The sequence below is a fragment of the Uloborus diversus genome, chromosome 9, assembly GCF_026930045.1.
Source record: "Uloborus diversus isolate 005 chromosome 9, Udiv.v.3.1, whole genome shotgun sequence".
NCBI lineage: Eukaryota > Metazoa > Arthropoda > Arachnida > Araneae > Uloboridae > Uloborus > Uloborus diversus.
The window spans coordinates 113,880,885-113,905,787 of NC_072739.1; the positions used below are offsets into that span (position 1 = coordinate 113,880,885).

Consider the following 24,903-nt stretch of genomic DNA (forward strand, 5'->3'; position numbering starts at 1 on the left):
TTGTTATCAGAGTTTATATCCACCCTAATAATTCGTATAAAACTGAGCACTCCAATATTCTTACATGAATTATTATTTATCATTATTGTTATTCATTTATTTTGTCCTAGAGAAAAAACTACCGAACTTAAGTGCAAAAAATCAATTAGTAAGTATACAGAGCATGTAGTATAGAAGATAAAAATGAATATAGAAAATACAAAATTTGAAATTTTAAATTGATTAAAATTTCACCAGTGACAAAAAGAAACAATCGATATAATTTCACAGTCAAAATTTATAGATTAATCGACAGTGCTGTCGGCAGTTTGGCACTACTAACAAATTCCAAATCTACTTCTCCATCATTTTCAAAAGTGTGGGCAATTTGCTCAAGATAAAGAAGCTGAAGATAAACATTTTAAAGATGCTGATGATCCAGGAATCTCGCCTAAGACGCTGATATGCGGATAGCGAGGACACACCCTCTTTCCCCTCCCCCTCCGAAAGCAGCTGCTGATTTTTCAGCTGATCAAACGGTATCGCGGAGGAGCCGAAGGTCTTTTAGCAGCAGCTGAATTCGCACGATGCTGAACATCCGATGCATCAAGTGTATCTGCACGTGTGCTGTTGCTACGCGACTGATAAAACAGTCAAATTCGGCAATTTTTTTTTAAAGGAGGAGGGATATCACCCTTCAGAGATCAGCCCAGAAATAAGGTAGTGAAGGAAGTAGGGATTCAGGGGAGGAAACAATGTATGAACAGATTGTTATGTTCACTTTCTGATGAGCATCGAATGTAAAATTCGTTTTTCTGAAAAACAGAATTTACGGCCATATTCACCAGCCGAGTTGAACCTCAGCCCGACTCCCGAACAGTCTTCGAAGCTTTCTTCAATCAATCAGAGGATTTCAATCGACGGTTCGGGTGTTTGACTGAAGTTCAACTTAGCTGGTGAATACGACCATAAATTATGAGTCAGAGGTTGTACTTTCCGTTTATTACGTAAATTTGTGTTTTTTGAAAATAATTTACTGCCATATTCACCAGTTGAATTCGCGCGATGCTGAACATCCGATGTATCAAGTGCATCTGCACGTGTGCTGTTGCTACGTGACTGATAAAACAGTCAATTTCAGCATTTTCTTTCTTTTTTTTTGGAAGGAGGAGAGATATCACCCCTTGGAGATCAACCCAGAAATTAGGAAGCGATCAAAGGGAGGCAACAATGGATGAACAGATTGTTACGTTCATTTTCTGACGAGCTTCGAATTTAAAATTCCGTTTTCTAAAACACATAATATACGACCGTATTTACCAGTCGATTTGAACCTCAGTCCGACACCCGAACCATCGATCGAAGTCTTCTTCAATCAATCAGAAGACCTCCGCCGATTGCTCGGGAGTCGGACTGAAATTCAACTCAACTGGTGAATACGGCCGTAAATTATGCTTCAGAGAACTCAAGTTTACGTTCTCTTTATTTACGTAAATTAGTGTTCCCTGCCGTCCATATTCACCAATCGAGTTGAACCTCAGCCAGGTACTCGAACCGTTGATCCCCCCCCCCCCCCCCGACGCGTTTTTCAATCAATCGGGATTTCAATCGACCGTTCGGGTGTTGGAATGAAGCTTAATACTGCTTCAATCGATCAAAAGATTTCAATCGACGGTTCGCAGGGGCGTAGCTTCGGGGGGGAGGGAGTTGGGACCCCCCCCCCGAAACGTTTGTCTCAAAAAAAAGAGAGAGAAAAAGAAAAGAGAAGAAAAAAAAGAAGAAAAAAAATCAAAACGACTTTTTTCTGAGTAACAAATGTCAAAAATTCACTTCGCTCCCCCCCCCCCCCCCCATGCCATTGAAAATCTGCTCCATGAGTGACCCTCAAGTATAAAGACGCCTCCCTCTGCTGCGACAATTTTCTGATAATTGAGTGAAATTTGACCCTTCGCTTTAGAAATGAGATTGGTTTTTTACATCCACGTATATGTAGCCTTTCTTTGTCATAGATTCTGCAAATTGTTAAATTTGTTTAATTTTATGAGCGGCGCAGTGGGAATATTGCATACAGTCGAATCTGTATAATTTGAATTTCACACGAAAGAAAAAAAAATCGAGATAAAGAGGTTTGGAGATACGGGGGCCTGAAGAAACTTTATAGAAATTTGGAATATGATGGTGAAAATTTGAAATCGATACTAAAGACAATATGGGCTCTTGATTAAAATTCCTCTGTATTAATTTTGTTAGGTATTTATTCCTTTATTACATTATTAAGTGCTTTATTGCGAGTGTAAGGAATCATTTTGACAGTAAAAGAAACTTAAAGCATATCTTTTTCAAGAAAAAGTGTTATTGGTTTTTGGTCCCTGATTTTTTTTTTTTTTTTGATTCATTATTTATCCTCTTGAGGTTGGCAATTGCTGCAAATTTTCTTGGCCGATATTCTACGATTTTCCTTTTTTCATCACTTGAAAAAAACTTACTTTCTTTTCACTCCTAACATTTCGATTTTCTAAGAAATCACAATTTTAAGAAAGAGAGCAACCAAAGAACAGTACTAATCCAGATAACAGCGAAATGGCTTTTAACTTGAAGGACCTTTAACCATGAACTTGAAATGTTCCACTTACATATGTCAAGCCTGTGAATTTCACCCCTTTACTCTTCTTCCAAGAAAGTGCGCGAAACGACTGTCCTTTTCTTAATCTTCCTAGAAGGCCTATTCATGGAACGCATCTCAGTTTTTTCCACTGCCTCCTCAGCTCTTGAAGACAATTCCTCTGTTTCTGGATTGAAGAAAATGTTTTTGTATGCTGCTTTAAAGATCATTGGGCTTCGAATCTGAAAATGATAGCATAACCGGAATTCGAGACGATAGAGGTTTTTGTTGGTCTGGTTTCGTATGTGTCATAGGTCATAGTCAAAACTACCTTTGCTAACCAGAGTATCCATTGCAATCACATTGATTTTTCAACCAGTATTAACTGCATATTCTTTTGGAAACATACCGTCTGTTTAGAATAGTACATTCTAAGTGAAAGTTGCTGCATAATGAAGTGAGCAAAACCGATAACAAGCTTTTTTAAGCCCAAAGAAAAAAATGAAAATGACGAAAAGGATTGCTCTAAAAAGAGAAAGTTAACGTCGTCTGAAGAAAATGATTTACAGTCTGCAAAGCAGCATTAGTACTATCGGACCCTTCTAAAGGTAATTTTATTTTAATTCAAAAGAAAAACTGCATAGCATTACATGAATAAAATGTTTAAAAACGAAATGAATCTAGATTATTTCTGTTAGCTTGGTTCGCATTAAAAAATAGAAAATAAAAAAGACTTCTGTTTATAACACTCGAAAATTGCTGTTGCTCTCTCAAATAGATATTTATGTAAATTCTAAAGCAGCTAATAAAATTAAAAATAAAAACTTGAAAGGAGAACAGATGGTACGCAGCTTTGAGCGAATAACGTTCTACCGTCTATATTTCTTCCCGAATTTTTTTTAATTCAAATTTTATTAACTGCTTTAGGATTAGCACAAATGTAAATACATATAAAGCAACATATAAATATAACGATATGAAAAGCAATTTCATTTTTTTTTGGGGTTATAATTCAAGAAGTCTTTTTTTATTTTATTTCATTATGAAAGTATGAATCATACTTTTAGTTCAAACCAAGTTAGTAAAAATAGTCTTTATAGTCTGACCACCGATGAGATTGAAAGTCAGTAAAAATAGTCCTTATAGCCTGACCACCGATGAGATTGAAAGCCAAACATCCAGTTTACAGGCGGATATGGAAGTATCTATTAGTTTTCAGGGATGCCAGCTTTTGTAGATGTGTGTTAGCCTCTAAATTAAGCAGTCGCACTGAAATGAACGGAACACCCTCAGATATTTGATTTCTCCCTGATTTGTATAGACTGGTTTTGACAAGACGTTGCTAAAAAATTTCACTTTAAATTAAATGGAGAAAAAAGAAAAAAAAGTTGAATTTTCCATAACATTAAAAAAAAAATTCTTTACTTTTGTTTTGTTTGACACAAGTATCGGACTTTGGGCACTCCATTCCAAAGTATGTAAGATTCACCTCTCTTATTTTTTTAATACTAAAAAAAGTTTACACACACACACACACACACACACATTATATATCTACATAAAAGACGTAACCCCCCCCCCCCCCCCGAAAGTCGGGTCTAGCTACGCCTCTGACGGTTCGGTGGCTGACTGAAATTCAACTCAAATGGTGAATACAGCCGTAAATTACGCTTCAAAGAGCTCTAGTTTACGTTCTGTTTATTACGTAAATTTGTTCTTTGAAGTATTCATTTACGGCCATATTCACCAGCTGAGTTGATCCTGAGCCAAACACCCGAACCGTTGATCGAAAACTTCTTCAACCAATTCTAAGGCTCCACACGTCCGCCATCTTGGGGCTGAATGAAAATTTCTTCTTATGTCTGCCATAATGAAGTAGCGTGCTTTTTTGTTGTGGTGCTTCTGGATTGTGGATTAACATCGAGTTAATAAGAAAGTCATCGCTTAGCCCGAAGATGGCGACGGGTCACTACTTTATTCTGTGATTCAGGACTTCAGACTGAGGTTCAACTTGACTGTAACCAATATGACCGGAAAAGTTTCTGAAATATATTGTATGTTTCACATGTGCAACCATTTCACAAAAAACTTTTTTTTTTTCAGTTGTACAAAAAATTCTAGAACCTTTGAACATTGATTGAACGCATTTTACCGTGTATGGAAAACAGAAGGTTAGATGATAATATTTTGTTACATTATTAAAGAGAGAAGGTTTTGGAGAATTAAAGAATATATTATGAAAACATACAAAAAAAAAATTGTTATCTTAATAGAATTGTCTCTTTTTAGTTGTAGTACAATTACATATACGTATCAACACAGATTCTTAAAAAAAAATCGTACGATTGTTTTTTTTTAAATCTTGATTATTTTTCTTGTATGAATAAATGACTCAAGAAAAGAGGATTGAGGATATAGACGTAAACGCGAAATAGAGTTTCCGAGGAAAAAAATTTATGGCATCTTTTCTCTCCTTTTTTTTTTCACTTTGAGTTTTTTCTTTTTTTTTTCTTTTCTTTTTCATCAAGGTGAGACTTAGTCGCGTCATTTTTTAATGATTGCACTCCTAAGAAAAGCAGTCCCACCAATATTACCTCGGATAAACATTTTACCAAACATCTACCAGTTGAACTTTTTAATAATTTTTAAGCTTTTGTTTATCGAGCAAATATTAGTAACCAACTTTTGAATTATCGGGAGGGGTATGCTCTTTTCATTCCTGAAACCAGAAATTCAATCTCTGTTTTGTTAAAAAACACACAAGGAAAACGCATGCCATTTTTTGTCACGCATCCCATCTACATTTATTAGGCGTAACAAAGTTCTCAAGTTCAAGGACTCCTTAGAGAAGCACAGCAATTATAAGCAATCTAACCCCCAAGTACCTATCGCCCCTCTGTTCATGACGGGATAATCACGGGGATCCAACCAGAGTTGGAACTACGGTCATTTATCCATTGTTGAACGTTCCAAACTTAGTGCATTTCAGCCATTTTTCAGGACTTAGTTTTAACCAGAGACGCAAAAAGACCCAGTTTTTGAGCTACAGTTATAGACCCGAAGTTTTGGGGAACATTGGGAATATCGGGAGCAAACGAACTCTATGTTTTGCAATGTTGATTCTAGGTTTAAAACACGATTATGCAAGATTTTTTAAGATCATATCTTTGTTAAAATATCTTTTATGTTTTCAGTATAGGACAAGCTATTTAAAATTGAAATCAAATTAAAACTAAAAATTTGACGAGATAAGTATTATGAATGGTACGATTTCTCAGTGCTATTATTAAAGAGTTTTAAATATACAAAGAATCATTTAAAATTTTAATTAAATATTATTAGTGCTCATAAAAGTATTAAACATTCAAATCAATCAGTTAAATATTTAATAGCGAAATATTAAAAAATAGTCCGTTAAGGGTAGCTAAACAGTGTAGTTGGCAAATATTTTTAGAAAAAAGGTACGCAATTTTCATTTGCACAGTAAAAAGCAATAAAATTTTAAAATCATGTTGGAAAAAAGTTAAAATATAAACAGGGTTTTCCTTTCTTTAAATTTCTTGAAAATTCGTTCCTAAAAATCCCGGTTCATTCTCGGGAATAAATCCAGTTTTTCCCTGCCTTTGCAACAATAGTTTTACCCAACAGCCCCTTTGCAGTTAAGAAGATTTATCTCGCCTCTACCGTATAAATGACATATTTGTCCGACGACGTAACATTTTGCTGCGGACCATTAGGATATGTAGATCCTCTTAAGGTTCACCAAAAATTCAAAATAAGTTTTACCCAAGGTTCTAAAATTTCTCCTCGCGACCCTACTAAAGCTGAGGGTGAACTAGAAAATGACTTTTACAAAATTAAGTTTTGCACCTTTATCATAAGGAAAGCGTCATTGCAGATACCATTGATCGTTCTGTATCACCTAAATATTGTTTCGATTTACAAACGTGTCAAAACTTAAAGCATTAGATGCACTTCTTTTGTTCTTTTGAACTACTTGCCCTCGTCCTTCGTTTATGCCAAGATAAAAATAATAATAATAAATTAATAATAACATTTTAAATTGAAAGGTAAATTTTTATATTAATTCCTTACGAATGCAATTCGACAATTTTATGATATCGCTGCTCCAGAAGAACGCTGACGCAACTGTAAATTTTTGAGTTTTGATGCTTTATGGTATCACAAAGGCTTTGTGATGTGATACTATTCAGTATTAAAACTCAATTGCTAAATATTTACAGTTACGACATTGTTCTTCTGGAACAACGATACGGCAAATAGTTTTCTGAACCGTTCAAATTTAATTATTAAACTTCAAAACACCAGTGAGAGTGAACAGGTTTTGAAAGAGATACAATTTCAAAAGCTATTTAGCAGCCATTGCACTTGACTAATTATCAAACCAATTTTATTGTCCCATTTATAATAGGATAAAACTAAGCAGTAGCAGAAGAAATTTAGCAATTCGAAAGAAGGATTCCAATTTATTAACAGTTTCGCATTTTACCGCTAAATGCTGCACTGATTTACTATTAGATAGAACCATCATTTAATAATAAATTCAAGCAGTTAACCTTCAAAGTTACTGTTTTAATGGAAATTGGAACCTGTTGGAGAATCTGCAGGTGTGAAAATACAATCTAAACTGGTAGTCTCGAATTTCACTGGAAATGTGAAAAATTCATGAACAGGACGTGATAGAGATTTTGATAAAGTGATAAAAACCGGCAACTGAAACAGAAGTCCAAGAATTAATATGTTTACTAGATCATTGATATTCATGCCGTGGGTCGCAAAGCCAAATCGACTCTTAAAATTACTTTGGGTTCGGAAGATTGATGAAAAAAAATTGATTAAATAAAAATACACATTATTCAAATCACACTATTCTATTTTTTGGAATTTTATTTTTAAATGTAGAACACATTCCTAGATCTGTATGTTGCTTGTGCAAAGCCCGAACACGCCCGAGCTATATGCTTGTGAAAATATACGGGGTCGCAGGTTTTTAATTGATGAAAAAAGATTTCGCGTCATAAAGTTTGAATGCTACTGCCCTAGAGTCTAGACTAGAAACTGTTCTGTAGTATCGTTGAATGTCAATTTTATTGCGCAAAAGCCTTGATGGGCGATACTCATTCATTAGTAACGTTTTTCTGCAGTTTACATTCTATACATCACTCGTTTTCTTAATTTTAACAAGAGCATAACATTTGATTTTAAACATGCCCTGAGCAAAATGCGTCAGTGACTGTCGTTCAAAAATGTTAAAACTTTTACTTTATTCTCCAGTTGTTAGAGAATTTGACTTTCCCTACAAGTTGGCTATATTTCCTTTTTAAGTTAAGTCTCAGAAAACCACAGAACAAAGGAAAGATATTTTTCTAGAAGCATTTCGAAAGTACAACTCCCAAAGTTCACAACAATTCATCAATTCTTCCTCATGGTCCAAATCCACCCTCTTCCCCAAGAGTTCCGGGTCAACTAGAATACTACTGTTATTTTGACCCTGCATTTTGGGTGGACTTCCTTGAAAACTTATTCCTTAAGAATACTTTTTCCGGGGTGTCCTCGTCTCCTCTCTGACTCGAAAGATGCGACTGTTCATGTGAGAAATATTTTTTGCATGAAATTGTTGAAAGAGATCGCTGGATTTCAAATCCGGAAGTAATATACATTATAGTCCAGGGTTCTCAAAGTAGGTGCCGCAGGGAGATGTGAGGGGTTCCGCGAAGTGTCCACAATATCAATATGTAATAGATATAGACTAGGGTGCCGTGAGAAAGTTCTAATTCTTCAAACTATGCCTCGAATTAGAAAAGTACAGGATCCCCTACTCTGGTCCTAACATGGTTTTCGACCAGTGGTACACGAAAATCTGTAAAGGTAACGTGATTAACTACAGTCAACTCTCGATGACTCGAAACCTTATAACTCGAACAATACTTTATCTCAAAGTTTTTATTGGGCCCCAAATTTTTGAGAAGGCTTAGGGAGCTTCCCATAACTCGAACTACCAATAACTCGAAGGTTTTAGCCGATCTCTTGAGACTTCAAGTTGACGCGAGTTGACTGTACCAAATATTGTGCAAAATTATACTGAAAACGCTAAATACTTTAATTGTGAGAAAAGTATGAGTAAGACTGTGGGATCCTACATTGAAACAAAACAATTAAAATACTTAGTTAATTATTCTTCGGACTGAAATTGTAAACGTGCATAAGAACACAGAGAACTAGCAGACACTGCAATGAAGTACCTTATAGGGTTCTTGCGGAAAAGAGTTTTCGAATTTGGCCTACCTGAAGAAGTATTACAGAAACAAACTGAAGGTTGAAGTTTATTATCGGCTGTATTTAACCCAGCTGAAGTCTAACATTTGAGGGGGGAAAGTTCAGAGTTCTCACTGATTATTTCCCGAGACTTTTCTAAAACTCATGTCTGGTTAATTAGTTTTGTATAAAGTACATTTAAGTAAAATTTTTCGTTTTTTCAATTAATTTTCTACCCTGTTTATTAAACTTTGACAGTTTGACTCTTGAATATTTGCTAACTTCACAAATTTTGATAAAACAGAACCATTTTCGTTGGAGATGGGAATACTTAATGATACACAAAAGGGGTATGTAAGTTGAAAACTCCCTGTACAGCCGGGGTTTGAACTGTAGAAGTTACAGGAACATTTTCTTTGAGTAAACATGGCAAGCACGTTGAAATTAAGCTGCAAGTGGAGAAATTGAAATGTTTCGAAACAGAGTTTTTTTATCGAGTGAAACAGTTTTGAGATAAACATATTCGGTTGTAACTTATTTGAACCAATCAGCCCGATGCTCGTGCGCATTCGATTAATTTTTAAACCGCTTTTGACTTAGTCACGTGACGAAATTGGCATCCGATTCGAGAATTGGGTGCAATTTCGCCCTCGTGACATGGCCAAAAACGACGGGGGAAGAAGTTCAACCGGTACGAAAATCACACTGATTGTCTGATTATAAGATAAATTGTCATGAGTAATTCATGTAAATCCTATTTACCAAAAAAAAGGGACAAGTAAAAATAACTTTCCAGAGAGAAAAGTAAAGAAACCAGCGAAAGAGACAAGCAAAAATTCAACTTTGACTTGCTTCCATGAAAAATGCCATTCTACTCTGAAACTAGGGGCCTGATCCTTTGGGGGCCTCGGCAAGGAATAGGATAAACAAATAAACAAATGTTATTAGTCTATGGGGGGGGGGGGGCAGGTGATCAAACTGACCAGAAACCCGCCTCAGCTCGTGGCAGCCCTGAAGATAAACCTGAAAACGAACTTTAGTTCTTGAAAACGCACTTGAAAACGAACGCAAATACGCATTAAAAGACTGATTTAGGGAATGCAAAATTCAAGTATTTTATTTAATTCCAAAATTTTTCATCAATACTACAATTTTAAATTCTAAACCCGTGAAAGAATATTTGATATCACCCAAACGCCAGATTTTCGCATCACCGATATCTGGAAGGGCGATTTTTAAATAGAAAGAGGAACAATGCCGCTTTTTGATAAGTGGCACTTGAGATCACTCAACACTTCTTCGAGTCCATGTGAGTAATAGATTTTGATTTGATTGGAATTCCAAGATAAAAACATCACGGAAGTTATGTTGGTTATATATATTTTTTTAATTTAACCCTTTATCTAGAGAAGACTTGGCTTCAAATTTGAAATAATCACTCGTTTTACCGAATGAAGATGATCGGTTGTCTTGGAAGGTTCTTCTAGAATAAATTTTTCGACTCGTAACATTGAACATAACGGTACGGGACCACCTTCGCTAGCCACATACAGCCCACAAGCCGTAGGTTGAGCTCCACTGATAGGGCAATTCCATTTTAATCATTTGTTGCACAAAACAAAGAGTCCAAAAATTGTCTGTTTCATGCATAGAGAAGAGATAAAATGGAGAGAGTGAAGTCTTTTATTCGTGAAAGAAAGACCACAAGTCATGTGATAGATTTTAAAGAAAAGCATTGGAAGAAATCAGGTTTCCTTAGCTAGTTTCACGCAAAACGTGTTAACCATTCGTCGTTGTTCAGTCACGTGATTTGAGCTCTCTCCCAAAGCTTTTGCTTAGCCAATGATTGCACAAGCTCCCTCCATTTACTAATTCCTGCTCTAAGGTTTCATGGCATTTACTTTATGAAGAATATAGACTCTAATGATCGTAGTGATGGGGTGGAATGTATGTAACCCCCATTGAACTTACATACAACCCAACGCACCACTAACGTGTGTATATATACACACACACACAGATACACTTCGCCAGTTAAAAGTAAAATTATCCTACTCTACCTCATGTTAACATCAATTTCGGGGTTACATACTCCCCACATCACCCCCTCCACATACATAACAAAAACAAATCACTTGAGCAGTTAAGGGTAAAATGAACCTACTCTGACGTATGTTAATGTCATTTTTAGGGGGGGGGGGGTACATACATCCCACCTCACACCTTACGTAACAAGAACAATTCACCAGTTAAGGGTAAAATGAATCTACTCTACCGTATGTGTTATATAACACCCCAAGTCATCGCTAACGTAACACACACGCACAAAAAAACAAAAAACAAAAAAAAAAAAAAAAACCACTTTACCACTCACCAGTTAACGGTAAAAAGAACCTACTGTACCGCATGTCAACATCAATTTGGGGTTACATTACATAACAAAAACAAACCCCTTCACCATTTATGGGTTAAACGAACCTACTTTACTGTATGTCAATATCACATTGTGAAAATGTTGACACACAGAAAAAGGAAAAATTAAATATTTTACCGAGTTTTGTATAATTTTTCTTGCATATTACACGAACGGAAGAACGAAATAGTCATTTTGTTGCTAAAAAAATAAACTGTCCGATTATGTTCAAATATTAACAGTATATGTAGCTCTAAAACTTCAAAAACTTAAAGTTTAACATTAAAATCTTAGTTGCAAAAACAAGCTTCAAATTTAAAAATCTAAAATTAGAGTTTTGTTTAGAAAAGTTCAAAACCCGTATAAGAAATAGGAAAAAAATCTTATAAAAACATTTTCAAAAAAAAAAAGAATAGAATAGAATCGTAAAAATATTAACACAATCAGAGAGAGATTAAAAACTGATCATAATTTTTAAAAAAAGCATCGAAAAGATATAAAAATTTAAATGCTTAATAATAAAAAGTAATGATAATAAAATAAATAAATGAATAAATAACTGTGCAGTATTTTTTCTTTTAAATCTAAAATTTAGGAAAGTTTTAATTAAAATCCTGAATGAAATAGTAAGAAAATAGTTTCAAAATTGAATAAAAATAAATCTTGAAAGTTGAAAAAGATTCATAGAGAAATTTATTACCTCTTTCTGTGTGAAGAGATTCAACTATTGCTATTTTAACGCGCTTAAAAGTATAATGAATAGTAATCTCAGGGCCACCTATTGTGTAAAGATATCACTGGGAACTGAAATGAACTACGTCCCAAAGAAATGCTATATATGGAAGGGTAATTGTTTACAATTTCACTATCATAAGCAAAATCAGGTACTAAGGATCAATCTTTTATCTTGATGATCAGCTAACGCTGAAGTTTTGTAGCGCAATTACAAAATAATTTTTCAACTAATGCTTTGAATCTTCTAAAAACGAAAGAAAGTTACACTCGAAGAGTTCTTACAATTTCTTTAATACTTCATTGTTTCAACGTTTTGAATATTGATAAATATATGTATGTAATTAAAAAGTATTTTTGAAACATATCGAATTTTAATTGCGTTACAGAAATTTTGCTTTTAATGATATTTTGAAAAGTAAAATTCAAAAGCACTCATTAATAAAACTCAAAATTTCTTTAACTTAAATGAAATTTAAAAATAAAACAAAAATTATTGGAAGGTGATAAATGAAAAGATTTTTTTTTCAGTAATCACGAATTGCTTATTGTTTTCATTTGACCGTTGAATGACGTCCGTCCTTTAATTTTTATTTTTCTATGCTTATAATGCAAGCGTCCATGTGCATCGGAATCGAATTTTTATAAGCGACTTTCTCTACTTTAAGTTTAACGGATTTTTAATCCTTTTTACGCGAAAACGGTATCCAATCTAGCACACAACGTCGGCATTCAGCTCATAACATCCAACCCCTAGCATTCATTTGAATTTTGACGTCTTGAATTGAAATTATAGTTGCGATAAAAACTAAAGTAGAAACAAAAAACCCAACGAGTGAGGTCCTATCGCAATTCTTGATTGCGAAAAACATAATTTCAATTGAAGATCTCAGAATTCAAACTTTTTTTTTTAATGTTTTTTTTTTTTTTTTGTTTAAAGCCTAAAGGGAAAAACGATAAAGGAAACACAACTGAAGTTCTATAAGGTTATGGCGGTGTCAACCTTACTATACGGCACCGAAACATGAACTTGGAGCACTCTCAAGAAACTAGTAGAATTCAAGCAGCAGAGATGAAGTATTTGCGATCACTGAAGAACTGCACTATCCTAGACAAAATAAGGAATGAATCTATTTGAAGGGAATTACACATATTCAGCGACAATGAAAAAAAAAATCACAGAATACCGTAACGATTGGAAAAAACATGTTCGACGTATGACACGATGGAAACTTCCAAGAACTGCCTTTTATTACAGACCAAGGGGCAAACGAAACCGTGGGAGGCCCGGGAAACTGTGGGGCGACCAAAAAGCCGGAACAGGCTATATGCCTAATCCTTGACGATGAAGTTTGTTTCTCCTAATTGATAGCAGATTTCGTCGCTTCCGAGCAACAGTAAGATATCTAATCCCATGAATAACAATAAGATATGCTACTTTTGCTCTGGGGCGACGAATTGCAGTGAAACAATGTGGGCTGACAAATCTGTACCTCAGGTACAGACTAACATCAGTCCAAAAATGACGATTTACAGACTAATGTACTACATTGTTTGTAGAATCTCATTTGGTATTGAGCCATAATGTTATTCTATTTTTAAAAAATCCTCTCTAATTACGTACCAGTGTTAAGAGCACGATTTCTAAACTTTGTATGCATCAGATAAACGTTTTTACGCTGCCCTGCAAAGTAGTGATAGTGACTTTTACGTTAGCCTGGCTCTGACGTACAGAAACATAACAATAAAGCTTTAGGGCAAAATTAAAGTAACGGACGTTCCGTTTGTAAGAAAAATACAATAATTCATGATATTTTATAGTTCATTTATTTATTTGCTGGTTAATATTTGGTATGTTTCGATCAAGTCTAACTTTTCGTCACCTTGCACAAGTTTTCGTTCTCTTACATAAAATTAATGACATTTTTAATATACATTTTTGTGAACGGTATCGGATGCACTATTTTTGGACAATACTCAATAGAAGGCTAATATTGATCGAAATTCTCTGATTTACTACATCTCACAAGTAAAAAAAATATTTTTATTACCGACTTGTACTATCTACCAAAAATAATCAAAACATTTAAAGATTTTTTTAAATTGTAATGAAAAAACATACTTTGTGTTGGTAATGGACGTACCAACAGTGGTAACTAACGTACTTTTTCCAAACGATCAATTATAAAAATAATTGACAAAAAGGTGTGTGTAGGATTAAATCAAAATTTTAAGACAGGATTTTCAAAATGATGTCGAACACAGTTGTCGATAATTGAAACATATCCGTGGTGTCAACATAGTCATCATAAAGCAGTTATTATGTAACGATAATGTTCAGGTCCGTTGTCTATAAATATCTAACAATTATCCGTTTTCCTTCAAATATTTTACCTTGTATCCAACATCCCCTCATCCGATTCGTAAGCTCAGCTATGAACAACACAATGCACTTTGAATTTGTTCACATGCATTTTTATTTTCAAATTTTCCATACTTTAACCACGTTTACCATACATATGAATTTAGGATAGTTTTATTTGCTTTTTCAGTAATTTGAATTGAGAGTCATTTTAAGAGCAAGATTGTGTAAATAAGTATTAAAAACATAACCAAGATTAGTGATGTTCCGCCGTTACGGATATCCGAAGGAAAATAAAGATCTGTATCCGTATCCGTTACTTTTTTGACGGATCTTAAACGGATCATTTCTATTCTAAAAATTTTTAAATATTTGAATAAAAGAATCTTAAATTCCGTTTAAATTAGGTTTTATTCCCTATTTAAATTTTAAAGTATCATTTCAGAAGCCAATTTGTATCCCCTCCTCCTCCCCGGTTCCAAAAAGGAAGGGGGAAATAAGTTTTAAAAGTGTGTATCAGTGTGTCTTTCTGTGGCATCGTAGCTGCTAAACAGATAAACCGATTTTGATAGTTCATTCTTCGTTCAAAAAGTGACTTGATCGAAAGTGTTCTTAGCTTGGTCTCGTTTTTGTAGAACTTCAATTGCCGGAGAGATTAATTAAAAACCGACTTAACGTTTTTCACAATTAGGGTAGTAAAAATTTACCCGTACGTTAAAAATGTTGGCCTTAATTGAAAGAACGAAGTATTCTGCGTTTAATATTTATTTGAAACTTCCAACTGATATACAGTAGGAGCTATAATCTTGTTAAATAAATTTTAAATGCAATTCTAAGCCTTTATGCGCGTGATTGGTAGCGATTTCACAGTCGGAAGATAAGGAGAAAAAGCTCAATGATTTGAAAATTTTACCTGCTGTCAGTTCATATTTGTTAACAAATGTGTGATCTGACCCGCGAAATTCATCTTAATATGAGGTCGGCTCTCTGGGACCTGTTTTGCTTTTTTACTTTTTAATTTAATATCAGTGTTGGTTATTGATTTAGGGTTTCTGTTAGTCTTCATTTTTGTTTTTCTTGGCATCCTTTAAAAAACGTGAGACTAAATTCTCTATTTACTGTTTGTAAAGGTGTTCCAGGCTCTGTATTTCGTCGGTCGGAGAAGTTCGGTGGAATGGGTCAGAGCTGCATTTATGCTGAAATAAAATGCGAAAAATTATTTCTAGCCTGTCCAGTAGCAGCTTTACACTCTTGTTCCTGTATCCTAAATCTACCGAGCAAGCTAGAAATAATTTTTCACATTCCATCTAAACATTAATGCAGCGCTGGCTCATTCCTTCCAACTCTCCCTCAATTTTAACGGAGATTTCTTTAAAGAGTAAATCATAGTCTTGATTATATTTTTGCCGCAGTTGACATTTTTTGAAGAAACTGCCATTATTCTGACGTGAATACCTTCCGTAACAAATTTTACACTTGGATAGTTGAATTGGGGGGAAAAAATGAGGTCCGTATCCGTATCCACGGATCTTGACACTAATGCTCCGGATCCGTATCCGCGGATCTACTTTTTTAACGATCCGGCACATCACTAACCAAGATACTGTTCGACCATCACGAGAAAAGCCACCGCCGAAATGTCTGCGCCTGTCTACTGCTATAGCAACGAGACGCGTCTCATTTTTCTAAGGGGAGCTTAGTGTTGGAAAAACCCATACGACTGCACAAAGGCGAGCAGACGAGTGGCGAAAAGGCGCCAAAAAGTCTTCCTGCTATCCCTTGCAGAAAATGAACGAAGTCCGTTTCTATGGCAGTAGACGGGCTCAGACCGAGCTCAGACTTAACGTTGGGAGTTTTCTCGTGAAAGACGGACAGTAACTAACCAAAATTTTTACCGTTTTCTTTTAATCACAAAACTAAAAAAAATCTAATTTTATTTATTTATTTTTTCATTTTGAAATAAATGATTGATAGTTTGAAAAAAAAAAAAAAAAGCTTTATGCATTTAAAATACAAAAATCTAAAGTCATCTAGACAATGGGGGATCCAAAGATACCTAAATTTGGTAACGGACGTACTAATATGTCTATTACTATTGATTTACCCAATTATTTTCAACAAATAGTATTTTTTTTAGTATAATATTATTTAATTGAAACAAAAAGTAGCCTGCATTTTGGGAGTTTTTTGCTAAAAATTAAATTTATAGCGTCATTTAAAACCAAAATTAGTAACGGACGTACCAAAGTGAGTCAGAAAAAATTCATAAGCATTTTTAGACATTAAATATATTTAAAAAAAAGAAACATAATACTCTAATCAGAACCTTTGAATATTATGCAAATAAAACAGGTGAAAATAAAAATATATATTTGATATTTTCCTTTTTAGCCTACTTTCCCAGTAAAAGTCAGAAAAAGAAGAAAAAAGCATGAAAGGCTCAATGCATCTTAAAAATATCGTGAAAACAAAAAAAATGTCAAAAATAATTAAAATAATTAAATAAATATCGAAAAATTAAAAATTGGAAGGTAGGGTATTGAGATGGGGAAAAATGTCTGTCGGCCTGTCTGTCGGTCCGTCGGTCTGTCCCCCCCCCCTAATAACTTTTAAATGAATAGTCCGATTCGAAAAAACTTTTTTTTGTTCGAAAGATCTCGGCGAGAACATCTTATTCCCACATTTTACTTTTTGATTTGAACTATTTTTTGTTCAATTTTGAACAGTTCAAAAAACTTAACATTAGGGTCAACGGGGAAATTCAAGGCAATTCCGAACTGAGGCGAATTTGCTTCAAACAAACTTTGTAGGAAAAAGCTTTTGATGAAAAACTTGTATGTAAAATATCTTTTTGATTTGAACAATTTTCCGTTCAATTTTGAACAGTTCAAATCCCTTAACAATATCGCTTACGGGGAAACTGAAAGTCAATGTAGATTCTGTACTTGAAGGCGGATTTACTTCAAACAAATTTTGTTGGAAGTAACTCTTGACGCCAAACTCCAGAGTTCGACTCCGAGAATTTAAGGGCACTTGACTCAGACTCCTGTGCCCGACAATTAATCGGACTCCGATGCCCCGACTTCGACTCTGACTTCGTAGCTTTGGCAAAAATTTACACACGGAGGACAAATCACTGACTCCGATTCTTAAATATTCGACTCCGACTCCTTTATCTCAAAATGAGATTGACTTCGACTCCGACTCCGCAGCTATGGTTTTAAATGTGAAATAATTATTGTTGATATGACTTGTTCTTATTTTTACGCTAAAGTTTCAATTTAGGTACTCAGTTTTTGGCGAATAAACTCGAAGTCATTTATGTTTCTGCATGACGATAGATATGCGCAGACGATTTTTTTTTACAATGAAAATTATTTCTTTAAGTTGACATTTTATTGTTTTTTTTTGTTTTGGTAAGTGCATTAATTCATTTAAAAAAAGTTTTTGGCAACAGGGGAAAAAGACGATTTTTTTTTTTTTTGACATGATGTATTTATTTTAATGAGCTTATTAATTTTAATTACTATTTTTTCGTTTTGAAAGCTGTTAAAGATTTTTTTTAATGGAAAAAAGTGTATTAGTTGCTTTGTTTAAAAGTTGCTGCTATTTTATTTGTTCGTTTTTTTTTTCTTTTTTTTCACGCATCTAAATTTTTTTAGATGAGTGAGGAATATTTTATTCCTAGAAATCAGCTTAAAGTATTTTAAAAATACGTTTGAAAAAATTTGCAACTTTAGTAGCTATTTTTGAGAATATTGATCAGGTACTAGAAAGTAGTATGGGTATAAGGGAAAGTAGGCTCGTCTAGTTCTAGACAGAACTTCTTGTTAAATACGTAGTCTAATTTATTACCCTTGTGCACTGCTGCTTCTAACTAATTGATGGATTCCTAAACACGAACTCAAAACCAGATATTTAATCAACACATATTCAAAATCTGCAAGCTTCCACCTTCAAAATCGGATTGTATATCATTCAAGTTTTTGCGCCTAATTTAAATTTTTGAGAAAAAGTTTAGTTTGAGATGATTTTTCCCATTACGATTATTTGTAATTCATTAAAAATAATACATAATCTTAAGTACGAAAACGCTAAAAAATAAAGAAACCTTAAAAAGTCAAGCGTATCTGTCGAATGCAATTGTTATTATTTATTTATTTTGTTTTTCCCCTTTATTCAGTGTTTTCAGAAAATAAATTCAAAGGATTCCATTTCTTTTTATACGTGCTTTTTTGCAGCAGGGTACATGTACTAAGAGAATGTTTTTCCATTTTCCCCTTAAGTGGCAAATCCCTGAATATGATTAATTGAAAAGTTGACTGTGCTCCTGTTTTTGGCCCCCAAATTGTGTGGAATACTACTACCCTCTCACGGTTTATACGCATTCCAAAGCTAATATGTAATTTTGTTAAATAATTATTATACGAAAGAGTATTATGCTGGGTTTGTTCAGAGCAGTTAATCATACAGTCGATTCCCGACTGCTCATTCGATTCAGCATCAAAAGGACATTTAGTTGCTTTCGTGAACAAAGATTCCATTTAGAAATGATAATGTTCCAAAGAAAACTCCAGACGCACATACTGCCGTGTGCAGGTAAACGGCAGTATCTGCTGAAGAAATGAGTTTTCGAGATATTTGAAAAAATGTATGGTGGATTCAATACTAACAATGAGAAAATGTTGGAATTACTCTTTTTCTCGCCTTTGTTTCAGCGGAAACCAAATAAGCGAGCTTGTACAATAAAGATAACGTACAATAGATGACAAAAATACAAAAAACAAAAAAAAAAATAATTTTAACTTTGACAACTGGAATTCAAGTTATCTTTTTCGCAATCACGAGTGTGTATATGTAGGCGTGTGTGTTTGTGTGTGGGGGGGGAGTATGTATGTGTGGGGGGGGGGTATATTTGTGTGTGGGGTATGTGTATGTGTGAGGGGGATATGTGTATGTGTCAGGGGGATATGTGTATGTGTCAGGGGGATATGTGTATGTGTGTGTAGGAATGTGTGTGTGTATGTGGGTAGTTGTGTGTATGTGTGTTTGTGTGTGGGTGGGTATGTGTAGGTAGTTGTGTATGTGTAGGTGTCTGTATGTATGCGTGTGTATGTGTTTGTGTATGTAGGTGTATGTATAAAGGTAGGCAAGTAAGTAATGCAACCTGGAGACGGTTTTCGCTGGAGGAGCAGCATCGTGAGGCGTTCGGCTGACGGTGGTGCTGCAGAGGGAGCCGGGGGGAAAATAAAATCATAGGAATTCAAAACTGTCAAGTGAGAACAATCAGCAATCGTGATTGCTCAAAAAAAGAAAAATTTGCAGGTACTGCTCTTTACCTGCACACGGCAACATCCTTCTGCAACTTTTTTGGTTTTTTTTTTTTTTTTTCTTTTTCAACCAAAATCTCTCTTTTCTTTTTCGTATGATGAAAAAGAAAAACTTAAATCAAAAAATGAAAATAACCTCGACGTCTTCATATGAAGATGAATCTCGAGGGCATAAATATAAAATTAAAATGTTAAATGTTTTTCCAGACAACAAGGGAAATCTCGAAAAAGAAACACTCAATCATAACTACTAAATTCTACCAGTCGCAAAAGCAAAAACGAGAAAAAATTGGAAATCCTTTTAAAACCCTTACTTCGTACTAAAATCAATTGCAAGTAATTTATTTGTTGTTAAATAAAATGTGGCTACAGATAAAAAATTTCAAATCATGGAGCTTTCAGTGTCTGACAGCAATTTTATCGCCACCAATCAAGTGAGTAAAGAAACTTTAAATACAAAAAAATTGTATTGAAAAATTAATAAAAAGAACAATTCGAGATCCATATAACTTAGAAGTTCCAGATAAATTCTGTCGTTACCAGGAAAATTCGTTCTTTTGATTGACAATAATATTTTAAGTGTTTGAATAAATTTTCACTACCAAAATTGCGAACGAATGCTAATTCAATTTTTTGGTTAGTATTTTTGGTTATTAAAATTCGTGCTAACGATGAGACTAAGCTAAGAACTCTCCAGATCAAGTCACCTTTTGTAAACAAAACAAAATATATACATAGCGATCAAAAATTGGTTAATCCGTTTAAAAGGTACAATGCCACAAAAAAAAAAAAAAAAAACACACACACACACACAGATACAAGGACACGTCAAACTTATAACCTCCGCCCTTTTCCATCAGGGGTTAGGGGAGAGTGGTCATGGTGCAGATTGCGCCGTTGTAATTTTTAGGACGGGGGGGGGGGGGGGGTTAAGGGGTATTTTTATCTCCTTTGGAGCGGGAGTGCGATTATTTAGGGGGGAGGTATTCATGGTATTTGGGGAAGGGCTCTTGGTCTTGGTGGGGGGGGGGGGGAGATGGGCACTCCTTGACAAGGCTACAACCTTCGTTGCAAAGATTGAAAACGCTTTCTGTTGCGCAGAAAAATGACAAAAACCATTCTTCTTTACTAATAAAAAAGCTGAAAGTCTCTCTGTCAGGATCTCTGTGACGCGCATAGCGCCTAGACCGTTCGGCTAATTTTCATAAAATTTGGCAAAGTTAGTTTGTAGCACGGGGGGTGTGCACCTCGAAGTGATTTTTTGAAAGTTCGATGTGCTTCTTTTTCTGTTCCAATTTTAAGAACATTTTCCCAAGCAAAATTATCATAAGATGGACAGGTAAATTACGAAATTATCATAACGTGGAACCGTAACATGGGCACAAGCCAATTGGCGAGAAAATTCACCATACATTATTTGTAAACATACAGGCGAACCAAAAGACCTTTTAATTTTCTATTACGGGCAAAGCCGTGCGGGTACCACTAATAAATAATAAATCTTCAAAAATATTGCACCCAAGTCTTCCAAGGTTACAAAAAATCATCTTTTCAATGCAGAAAATGTTGTGCTTCCTGAATTACGCAGCAGACAATAAAGGGGGGGGGGGGGTACTTATTGCAAGCTCTTAGGTTTTAATCCTAACTTCACTACAAGTCTTGTGCTCTATTCGTCTCCAGTTTCTTCGTGTATCAGATTAATTGCTTTACAGGAAATGCAACAGCTAAGTTTTTGTTTAGGGTATACTTATTATAAAACTCGTGTTAAAGAACTAAGTGAAATGATCTGAAGGAAAGTAACTAGTGTGGACATTGCGAAAATCATACGTAAATGTACGTATTCGACACGACTTTTCAGAAATTCTGGGGAAAAAGTAAGTTATTAATTCAGTAACAGTTATTAAACTACATCAGATAATGTTTCAAAAATTAAAAAAATGTGCTTTTTATGAATATGTTACATTTATTCAGTTTCCTTTTTTGAACTTAAAATTCTTCAAGAATATACATCAAGATATTGATGTTGAAAACAATTTCAACGGTAAATCCAATTACTAATGTAAATGTAAAATAATGAATAATGATTGAATGTACGAACTTAAACAGTTAAATACAATTCTTCGTTTTTTTAAACATGAATTTTCGCATTATTTTCTACTTTATAATTCGAGACTCATTTGTCAGACGGGAACCTGTGCTTCAATTTCACTGGGAGCAAAGCGTTGTAAAATTTGTGGCAAAAAGCTTCACAATTCAAAAGAAATAAGGTGTCGAAAGTGTAGGGAATATTCTTCATAAACATTTTCCAGAATTAAGACTAAGCAGATTAAGCATTCAATAGTTTGTCCCCCCCCCCCGCGCATCATTAAAACAGCTCGCTTCTAATCATTACGGCTCGCAAGAAAAGAATGTCCCATCCGGTCAAAACGTTTTCTTAGGGGCCTAAAATTGTGTAGTAAATACTGCTTCCATGTGAAAGAAAAAGGGATGTTTGTGTCCTTTTAAACTGTTAAAATGCAGAGGTAGATTTGTAGGCCCGTCGCAATGCATTTTTGGGGCCCCTTTGACTATCGTAGGACTGTAAAACATTTATACTGTACATTTTTGTACTTTTGTGTAGTGGGGCCACTAACTGTCAAAATGTCAATACAAATACAGTAGACCCTCTTGAATTCGAACTAATTTGGGCCGTTCTGAGTTCGGACTATCAAACCGTTCGGATTACAAAACATGTAATGCTCCTCACATGTCTTGTGCAAAACATCTAGATCGTGGAAACTGGATCATAAGTATTACGGAAAAAAGGGGAAATGCTTTGCAGTGTTAAATATTGTGTATTTAATTAATACTAAACATACACTATAAACAGTATTGCAAAAGAAAACAGGTATAGCAATAAACATGCAGTACAGTACTGTTCTTCTGCAGCAATTAGTCAAAGTTTTAAAATTTGAACAAGTCCCTCATTTCAAGCTAAATTAATTGTATTTATAGTATCATGTATTTCAGCTCAGCGGAGCATTCGGTTTACGGGGATTCGGATCAAGGAGTCTCTCCCGTATTTTCCAAAAAAAAAAAAAAAAATAAAGCACAAAATTATATAACGTGAAACAAAATGAAAGTGGCGGTATTTATAAAGCTGGGGTTTTAGTATTTCATTACCCATCAGAAAGGAATATAAATCCCATCCGGTCGAAAAATTCGCTTACTGGCTAAAATGAAGTTGGAAAATATTTTCCATCTGAAGAAAAAAAGTTCAATATTTGAACTTTCAGTCTTGAATTAAAATGCTAAATTGTTCTCACAAACATTAATGATGAGTTTGATTTTAATTTGCAGTAAGGATTCAACTGTAGATAGAATGCTCCTCTTCTTTCATACATTTAACATTGAACTCAAGGTTGTGAAAATTTGAATTTCGGTCTTAATCTCTTCATCCCTGATAAGGAAGATATATTCCTCGGTGAATGAAGGAAAAGGAAGTAAAACATATCTCTCCAAACAAGATTTGTTCTCTTTCCTCAAGGAAAGAATTTAATATCAAATATATTCCAAATATATTGAAATTAGGAAAAAGTAACACCCCCTCGCATATGTTGGATCAATCATTAATATTTATATTTTAGACTTGCATGCACAAAAAAGTTTATTTTTGAAATTTGCGTTGCAGTGATTACTAAAATTTATGTCAGTAAAATAGAAAAAATTAAGCCTTCCAAATGAAAACTTAAACTTAAAAACAACTATAATAATCATTTAGTCAAAGGATCATTTATTTAAATTATGTAAAATTATCTATAAAATATGAAATTATATTGTATTTATTAAAAATTACTGATGCTTCAGATCAAAGTTTCATACTAAGCCACAATGAATTACTCGATTTGAGCTAGTGTTTTCCTATAGTTGGGGCAAATCTAACCTGACAGTCTCGTAATGTTTGTTGTCATTAGGATCTGCGTAGTTTTCACAATGCTGCCAGGTTAGGTTTTTGCCCCAACTATAGTTGAACATTTAAATAATTTCTTGATAATAGAGTATACAGAATTTTATTTTGATTCCAAGCTGTTATATCGAATACTTAAGATATCATACTAACAAACATCTTGGGGCAAAGATAAACAAGAGAAGAAAGTAATTACTTTATAGATATTCTATGGATTTGGTAGTTCAAATTTTATTGTTCATTCGCATTGGACAGTATCAGCAGAAATGAGTTTTCGAGATATTTGAAGAAATACGTTTTATATTCAAAACCAACAATTGGGAAATGTTGGAATTAGTCGCAGCTTTCGCGCTCCTTTTTCCTTTTTTCGAGAGGAGGCCAAATAAGCAAGCTTGTACAATAAAACAAACGGACAACAGATGACCAGAAAAAAAAAAACGAAAAGTTACTGCCCTTTACCTTTCCACTGCAGTATTAATATTTGTGTCAGTTTGAGTTGTGGCATTCCGTTACATTCCACGTGTTTATTTCAATTTTTCAATCAACAATAAACTAAATTATATGTTTTTAAAATGTATTATTTCGTTTTTAAGGCCCAGAATTACGAATAAGATATCAATATCACAACTTCAAATTCATATTAAACTTGAACTTAAAAAAATTACACTTTCTAAGGTTATTTTTAAAATAGGCGGAGTTTTTAGGATCAAGACCGGCGTGATGCCGGCTTTTAAACTTTTTAAAAACCAAATAATTTTAAGAAAAATTGAAACTGAAAAAGTTAGCTGAAGTAACTCATAGTACATACAAAACATTTGATGTCTTCTTCTTTTTTAAATAGATATAAAGAATTACTTACCGAAATTTTCTTGACTTTAACTTTCAAATATTGTTTAAGATGAAGATTCAAAATTTCAGACATGGTCATTGCAAGAGAAAAACACCTAAATTTAAAAAAAACTAAGATCTTCAAAGATGTACTCAACGTTGGTCCACACAAAACTTAAAATGTTTGAAGACAGGACTCATCTTGTAAGACATCAATATTTCAAGATCATTTCGAATAGTGGAGCCCAAAGCTAAAAGGCAGACGACTCCTTTCGCTAGAGCACGTTCCATCCTTCGAAACGTCAGAGCTACGTCATGACTTTTAGTGCTGCCATCTATTGCTGATAGAAGGAACAACTGATAAGTGCAGGATTTTGCGGAGCGAAATCCGAGAATTGCTCATAGCAACAAATGTCTACCGCAGTACGTTTCATT

General features: G+C 34.2%; 1 protein-coding gene across 1 annotated transcript in view; it reads right to left on the reverse strand.

Moving 5' to 3' along the window:
• LOC129229451 (TBC1 domain family member 25-like) overlaps positions 1-24,697 on the reverse strand; it is a 62,789-nt gene extending 38,092 nt beyond the window's left edge. The window contains exon 1 of the mRNA XM_054863762.1: positions 24,500-24,697. Coding sequence (XP_054719737.1) covers positions 24,500-24,568 — 69 coding nt within the window. The 5' untranslated portion in view covers positions 24,569-24,697. The remainder of the gene's footprint in view (positions 1-24,499) is intronic.
• Between the last annotated feature and the right edge of the window lie 206 nt (positions 24,698-24,903).